The sequence below is a fragment of the Salvelinus sp. IW2-2015 genome, unplaced genomic scaffold (genome assembly GCF_002910315.2).
Source record: "Salvelinus sp. IW2-2015 unplaced genomic scaffold, ASM291031v2 Un_scaffold2973, whole genome shotgun sequence".
Taxonomy (NCBI): Eukaryota; Metazoa; Chordata; class Actinopteri; order Salmoniformes; family Salmonidae; genus Salvelinus; species Salvelinus sp. IW2-2015.
Window position 1 is genome coordinate 13,279 of NW_019944268.1, and position 8,022 is coordinate 21,300.

The 8,022-nt window shown below is 50.4% G+C and overlaps 1 protein-coding gene across 1 annotated transcript; it reads left to right on the forward strand.

The window, feature by feature from the left end:
- The first annotated feature begins 4,026 nt into the window (after positions 1-4,026).
- On the forward strand, positions 4,027-7,303 carry LOC139025623 (uncharacterized). Its single transcript, XM_070440758.1, has 2 exons — positions 4,027-4,057; positions 5,883-7,303. The coding sequence occupies exons 1-2, from the start codon at positions 4,027-4,029 to the stop codon at positions 7,301-7,303; spliced, it is 1,452 nt and encodes a 483-aa protein (XP_070296859.1).
- Positions 7,304-8,022: the final 719 nt, after the last annotated feature.

The window sequence follows — 8,022 nt, forward strand, 5'->3', positions numbered from 1 at the left end:
CAATCTCCTCCTCTCCCCATTTATAACCAGCCCTGGATCCATTATAACCAGCCCTGGATTCATTATGAACCAGCCCTGGATCCATTATAACCAGCCCTGGATCCATTATAACCAGCCCTGGACCCTTTATAACCAGCCCTGGATTCATTATAACCAGCCCTGGATTCATTATAACCAGCCCTGGATCATTATAACAGCCCTGGATCCATTATAACCAGCCCTGGATCCATTATAACCAGCCCTGGATCCCATTATAAGTAGCCCTGGATCCAGTGTAACCAGCCCTGGATCCATTATAACAGCCCTGGATCCATTGGAACCAGCCCTGGAATCATTATTAACAAGCCCTGGATCCTTTTTATAACCAACCCTGGATCCATTATAACCAGCCCTGGATTCCATTGTAACAGCCCTGGATCCATATAACCAGCCCTTTGCCATTATAACCAACCCCTGGATCCATTATAACCAGCCCTGGATCCATTATAACCAGCCCTGGATCCATTATAACCAGCCTGGATCCATTATAACCAGCCCTGGATCCATTATAACCAGCCTGGATCCATTATAACCAGCCCTGGACCATTATAACCAACCCTGGATCCATTATAACCAGCCGTCATTATAACCAGCCTGGATCCATTATAACCACCCTGATCATATACACGATCCATTATAACCAGCCCTCTCTCTCATCAATGTTAAGTTTCTGATTAAGTGTCCCAGTAATCTTGGCGTGTTCCATATAAAAACCTCTGCTGAACAAATCCATTTAGACTTAATTAGAACGAAGTTAAAAACTTCTTCAGGATCATTGGGTCCCCCACGGGACGGTTGAGCTAACGTAGGCTAATGCGATTAGCATGAGGATGTAAGTAACAAGAACATTTCCAGACAATAGACATATCTGATATTGGCAGAAAGCTTAAATTCTTGTTAATCTAACTGCACTGTCCAATTTACGGTAGCTATTACAGTGAAAGAATACCAGCTATTGTTTGAGGAGAGTGCACATTTTGAACATGAAAAGTTATTAATAAACAAATTAGCATATTTGGGCAGTCTTGATACAACATTTTGAATAGAAATGCAATGGTTCATTGGATCAGTCTAAAACGGTGCACATACACTGCTGCCATCTAGTGGCCAAAATCTAAATCGCACCTTGGCTGGAATAATACATTATGGCCTTTATGTTGCATTTTAAAGATGGTACTTTTTTTATGTAGTTTTTTTCTTTATTATCTTTTACCACATCTAATGTGTTATAATCTCCTACTTCATTTAACAATTCCACAAACTTCAAAGTGTTTTCTTTCAAATGGTACCAAGAATGTGCTTGGTACAATTTTTAAAAAGTGGCGATCCTTAAGAGGTTTTTAACAATGAACAACAGCTATTAAAAGAAAGAAACAAACTATGTTTTTGCTATCATCACTTTGCTTAGCATGTTAACAAGGTGCAAATGAACCACATTGTTAATTATTTGTTAGACGCTATATACATGGTGTGTGGCGTGTGTGTGTGCGTGTGTTTGTGTTTGTGAGAACTAAAGGGCTGTTCAATTATTTACAGGAGCGATTCTCTGTTTGCCAAACTGACATTTCAGGCGTCTGCCATAATTACACTCAGACAAGGGTGTGTGTGTGTGTGTGTGATATTGCTCCCAACACATCATGCCACACATCATCAACACACACACAGACACAAACTCAAATACACAGGGACCGTATCACAGCCCACCCAGGACCAGGGACCCGTATCACAAGCCACCTCAGGACCAGGGACCGTATCACAGCCCACCTCAGGACCAGGGACCGTATCACAGCCCACCTCAAGACCAGGGACCGCATCACAGCCCACCTCAGGACCAGGGACCGTATCACAGCCCACCTCAAGACCAGGGACCGTATCACAGCCCACCTCAGGACCAGGGACCGTCATCACAGCCCACATCAAGACCAGGGACCGCATCACAGCCCACCTCAGGACCAGGGACCGTATCACAGCCCACATCAGACCAGGGACCATATCACAGCCCACCTCAGGACCAGGGGCCGTATCACAGCCCACCTCAGGACCTAGGGACCGTATCACAGCCCACCTCAGGACCAGGGACCGCATCACAGCCCCACTCAGGACCAGGGACCGTATCACAGCCCACCTCAGGACCAGGGACCGTATCACAGCCCACCTCAGGACCAGGAACCGTATCCACAGCCCACCTCAACACCACGGGACCGTATCACAGCCCACCACAGGACCAGGGGCCGTATCACAGCCCACCACAGGACCAGGGCCCGTATCACAGCCCACCTCAGGACCAGGGACCGTATCAACCACCACACCTCAGGACTAGGGGCCGTATCACAGCCCACCTCAGGACCAGGGACCGTATCACAGCCCACCTCAGGACCAGGGGCCGTATCACAGCCCACCTCAACATCAGGGGCCGTATCACAGCCCACCTCAGGACCAGGGACCGTATCACAGCCCACCTCAGGACCAGGGACCGTATCACAGCCCACCTCAGGACCAGGGGCCGTATCCACAAATCATCTCAAAGTAGGAGTGTGTCAGAAGTCTAGGTGATTCGGGTACGGCGGAGTCATGCGCAGGGAGATGAGTAATAACCGTTACTTTCCTCAAAAACAATATTCCATGAAGGAGACAAAATAAACCAGGTCACAAAACGAGACAACTTGACGATAACAAACACGCACAAAACCAAGAGGGGAAACCAGAGAGTTCAATAAGGAACAATGACTATGGAATGGAAACCAGGTGTGTACTAATGAAGACAAGACAAATCGAAAACGAAACGTAGATCGGGCGGTGACTAGAAAAACCGGTGACGTCGACTGCCGAACGCCGCCCAAACTGGTTTTTCATGATCCTAGAGGGAATACTCCTACTCCGAGGCTCTGTGGATATGGGCCCAGGTTTTGGTTTGAGACACACAGCACAAGACAAACAGTACCAGTCAAAAGTTTGGACACACCTACTCATTCAAGGGTTTTTCTTTATTTTTACTATTTTCTACTTTGTAAGAGATTCTTCAAAGTAGCCACCCATTGCCTTTATGACAGATTTGCACACTCTTGGCAGGTTACTACATAATTCCATTGGTATTATTTAATAGTTTTTATGTCTTCACTATTATTCTACAATGTAGAAAATAGTAAAAAATAAAGAAAAACCCTTGAATGAGTAGGTGTGTCCAAACTTTTGACTGGTAGTGTATATATATAATATATATTACATCACTTTTTTCTAAAGCAACTGTGTTCACAACAGTCCCTGAAGTTTAGAAACTGTGTTCACAACAGTCCCTGAAGTTTAGAAACTGTGGACAGAGAGAACCAGGACAGAGAGGTCTGGGACAGAGACATCAGGGACAGAGAGATTCGGGCCAGAGACATCCAGGGCAGAGAGATCCGGGACAGAGAGATCCGGGACAGAGACAATCCGACAGCGCGTCGTCATGAGCAGAAAGAGGAATTCCATTGAACGGGAGGAGGGAGGGAGGGAGGGACAGACGGGGACAGAAAGACGTAAAGGAATCACTAGGTAGATATCGCATCTATTACGGGGGAGCGGGACGAGATAGAGAAGGAAGGGAAAGTAAATCACTCTTTGACTCCGTCTGTCCGGCCGCTCTGTAGGGAGTAGCTCGGAAATCCGCCAGTCATCAGCGGCGTTCCCTGACGGGAGAGTAGTGACCCGTCGGACCGAAGGAGGGAAGGGAGACCCTGACAACCCTCAGCACGAAAAAAGCCACAGCACAACAGCGACCGGGGGCAAGGAGAGATCTTCGGCACGGAAATGGTCTGGTATGAAGAGGCCGAGACAGAAAGGAAGGGAAGGAGGAATTTGCTGGTTCTTCTTGGGAAGATGGGAGCAGAAGAAAGTGGAGGCGAGCAGGAAGAGAGGAAGGACGCGGAATGAGGAGATGAGAAGGAGAGAAGGAGAGAGGGAGTCTCAGGAGATGGTTGTGTCGGTCTTTGACTCTCCAATAACGGAAGCATGAGGAGCGCCAACGAGGCGGGGGAGATCAGTGGGGGCGCGAGGTCGTGGAAAATCGTATTCCTCTATATCGCTTCGGCACGATTAGCCTTTTACAAACCCGGAATAGAGTATATTGACGTTGTGGATTCTCCCCTGCACATTTGAAAGGCAACTGAATGCCGCCCTGATCAGAACTCCTGCCCACACCGTCGCACGGGTTAGGTATTCTCTGGTGGAAAAGAGCCATCTACACATCAACCAGGCCTGCAAATGACTTGACAAGCTCATTCTCCTCACACCGAAAGCCACATCTTATGTTCACCGGACCAGCACCAAAACAAATTATACTCACCGACACAAACAACACTTGTCTCCCTCTCTCATACAGCCGTGGCTCTGTCATGATAATTGGCTTGTAGCCAGCAGACATCTAAAAGAAGGACTGGCACCCAACCCTATGTCATCAACCCCAACTGCGCTACAATGGGAAAATGGAAAGTATTGTTAATTTCGAACATGGTGCTTGCTCATCAGGTCCCGCGGGGTAATCTAACCAGCCTCCTCCATATGCGATCAGTTACAGTGTTTTAAACACCAACAGAGTCAAGGGTTGTCCTGTATCTTATTCCATCTTCCCTTTCAAATCCCCGACTACAAGAACTGCACTGTTAAACCCCAGACTACAAGCAGCTACACTGTTACAACCCCAGACTACAAGACTGCACTGTTAAAACCCCAGACTGACAAGACGCACTGTTTTAACCATGTTAAACCCCAGACTACAAGGATACACTGTGTTAAACCCCAGACTACAAGACTGCACTGTTAACCCCAGGACTACAAAGACTGCACTCCTGTTTAAACCCCAGACCTACAAGACTACACTGTTAAACCCCAGACTAACAAGACTGCACTGTTTAAACCTGCCTTAAACCCCAGACTACAAAGACTACACTGTTAAACCCCAGACGTACCAAGTCTGCACTGTTAAACCCCAGCAGACTACCACATGCGTCTGTCACTGTTAAACCCCAGACTAACAAGACTGCACCTGTTAAACCCAGACTACAAGACTACCACTGTTTAAACCCCAGACTACCAAACTGCACTGTTAAACCCCAGACTACACAAGACTGCAAACTGTTAAACCCCAGCAACTACAAGACTGCACTGTTAAAACCCCAGACTACAAGACTGCAACTGCTTTAAACCCCAGACTCAAAGACTGCACTGTTAACCCCAGACTACAAGACTGCACTGTAACCCAGGACTACAAGACTGCACTGTTAAACCTGTTAAACCCCAGACTACAAGACTACACTGTCAAACCCCCACGACTACAAGACTGCACTGTTCAACTCCCAGACCAACAAGATCTAGCACTGTAAACCTGTTTAAACCCCCAGACTACTACAAGACTACGCTGGTCAACCCAGCACTACAAGAACTGCACTGTTAAACCCCAGACTACAAGGACTAACCTGTTAAAACCCCAGACTAAACACAGACTGCACTGTAAAACCTGCTTTTCAAACCCCATGAACTACACAAGACTACACTAGTCAAACCCCAGACACAAAGACTGCACTGTCTAACCCCAGACTACACCAGACCGCACTTGTTAAACCCAGCACAAAGACAGCACTTTTAACCCCAGACATACAAGACTACACGTGTTTAAAACCCCAGACTACAAGACCTGCCCTCCGTGTCCCTCACCCCCTCTCCCGCACACCTCCCTGTCCCAACCTCCCCCCTTCCCCTCCCTCCACTCCCTTCCCACTCTCCCCCACCTCCCTCCGACCTTCCGTTTCCCTGTTCCACCTCCCTCCCCCACCTCCCTCCGTTCCACTCTCACACCCTCCTCCGTCCAGCCTCCCTCCCTCCACCTACCCTCCGTACTCCTCCCACCCCCCTTCCCCTCCGTTCCACCTCCCTCCCGTCCAACCCCCTCCGTTTCCAGCTCCCCCCCCACCTCCTCCGTTCCACCTCCCTCCCCCACTCCTCCGTCCATCTCCCTCCCACCCTCCCTCCGCTTCCCTCCCTCCGCTTCCCACCCCCCTCCGTTTCCATCCCTCCCTCCGTCCTTCCACCTCCCTCCCCCACCTCCCTCGCGCATCTTCCCCACCTCCCTCCGTTCCACCTCCCTCCCCACCTCCCTCCCGTTCCATTCTCCCCTCCCCCACCTCCCTCCGTTCCCACCTCCCTCCGTTCACCTCCGCTCCGTTTCCATTCCTCCCCTCCCCCACCCCCCTTCCTTCGTTCCACCTCCCTCCGTTCACTCTCCCTCCACCACCTCCCTCCGTTCCACCTTCCCTCCCGTTCATTCCCCCTACCGTTCCACCTCCCTCCCGTATTCCCACCCCCCTCCCCACCCTCCCCTCCACCTCCGTTCCATCTCCTCCCCCCACCTCCCTCCGTCGTCCACCTCCCTCGTATCCACCTCCCTCCCCCACCTCCCTCCGTTCCATCTTCCTCCCCCACCTCCCTCCGTTCCACCTCCCTCCGTTCCACCTCCCTCCCCCACCTCCCCCGTTCCACCTCCCTCCCCCACCCTCCCTCCGTTCATTCCCCCTCCTCTCCACCTCCCTCCGTTCCACCCCCCTCCCCCACCTCCCTCCGTTCCAATCCCCCTCCGTCTCCACCTCCCTCCGCTTCCACCCCCCTCCCCGCACCTCCCTCCGATCCACCCCCCTCCCCCACCTCACGCTCCGTTCCATCACCCCCTCCGCCCACCTCCCTCCGCTTCTCCACCCCTCCCCCACCTCCCATCCGCTCTCCACCTCCTCCCCACCCCCTCCTTCCACCCTCCCCCTTCCCACCTCCCTCCGTTCCACCCCCCTCCCCCCACCCTCCCTCCGTTCCGATCCCCTCCGTTCACCCTGCCCCTTCCACCCCCTCCCCACCTCCCTCCGTTCCACCCCCCTCCCCCACCCCCTCCCCGTTCCACCTCCCTCCACCTCACCTCCCTCCGCCCGTCCACCCTCCCTCCGCTTCCACCACCTCCTCCCGTTTCCACCCCCCTCCCCATCCCATTGCCTCCCCTTCGCCGTCTCGCCACCTCCTCCGTTTCCACCTCCCTCCATCCACACCTCCTGCTATTCCAACCACCCTCCCTCCCAGTACCACCTCCCTCATCGCCTCGCCTCCACCTCCCACCCCACCTCCTCCGTATCCACCTCCCTCCCCCACTCATCCCTCCGTTCCACCCCCCATTCTCTGCTTCATCACACCCCCCTCCCCCCACGCCTCCCTTCCGTTACCACCCCCCTCCGCAAAGTACAAATCAAATTAATTTAAAAATATATATATTTATAATACAAAAAAAAAATACAAAAGAAGAATAGTAGAAAATAATCTAATTAACAATCCCAAATAGTACTGTAACAGTAATCTAATGAACAAACCCAAATAGTACTGTAACAGTGATCCAAATGAACAACCCAAATAGTACTGTAACAGTAATCTAATGAACAATCCCAAATAGTACTGTAACAGTAACCTAATGAACAACCCAAATAGTACTGTAACAGTAACCTAATGAACAAACCCAAATAGTACTGTAACAGTGATCCAAATGAACAACCCAAATAGTACTGTAACAGTGATCTAATGAACAAACCAAATAGTACTGTAACAGTAACCCAATGAACAACCCAAATAGTACTGTAACAGTGATCCAAATGAACAACCCAAATTATTATTTGACCCTGCTGGTCACCTATGAACATTTGAACATCTTGGCCATGTTCTGTTATAATCTCCCCCCGGCACAACCAGAAGAGGACTGGCCACCCCTCATAGCCTGGTTCCTTTCTAGGTTTCTTCCTAGGTTTTGGCCTTTCTAGGGAGTTTTTCCTAGCCACCGTGCTTCTACACCTGCATTGCTTGCTGTTTGGGGGTTTTAGGCTGGGTTTCTGTACAGCACTTTGAGAGATCAGCTGATGTAAGATTTGATTTGAAATAGTACTGTAACAGTAATCCAAATGAACAACCCAAAAAGCACTGTAACAG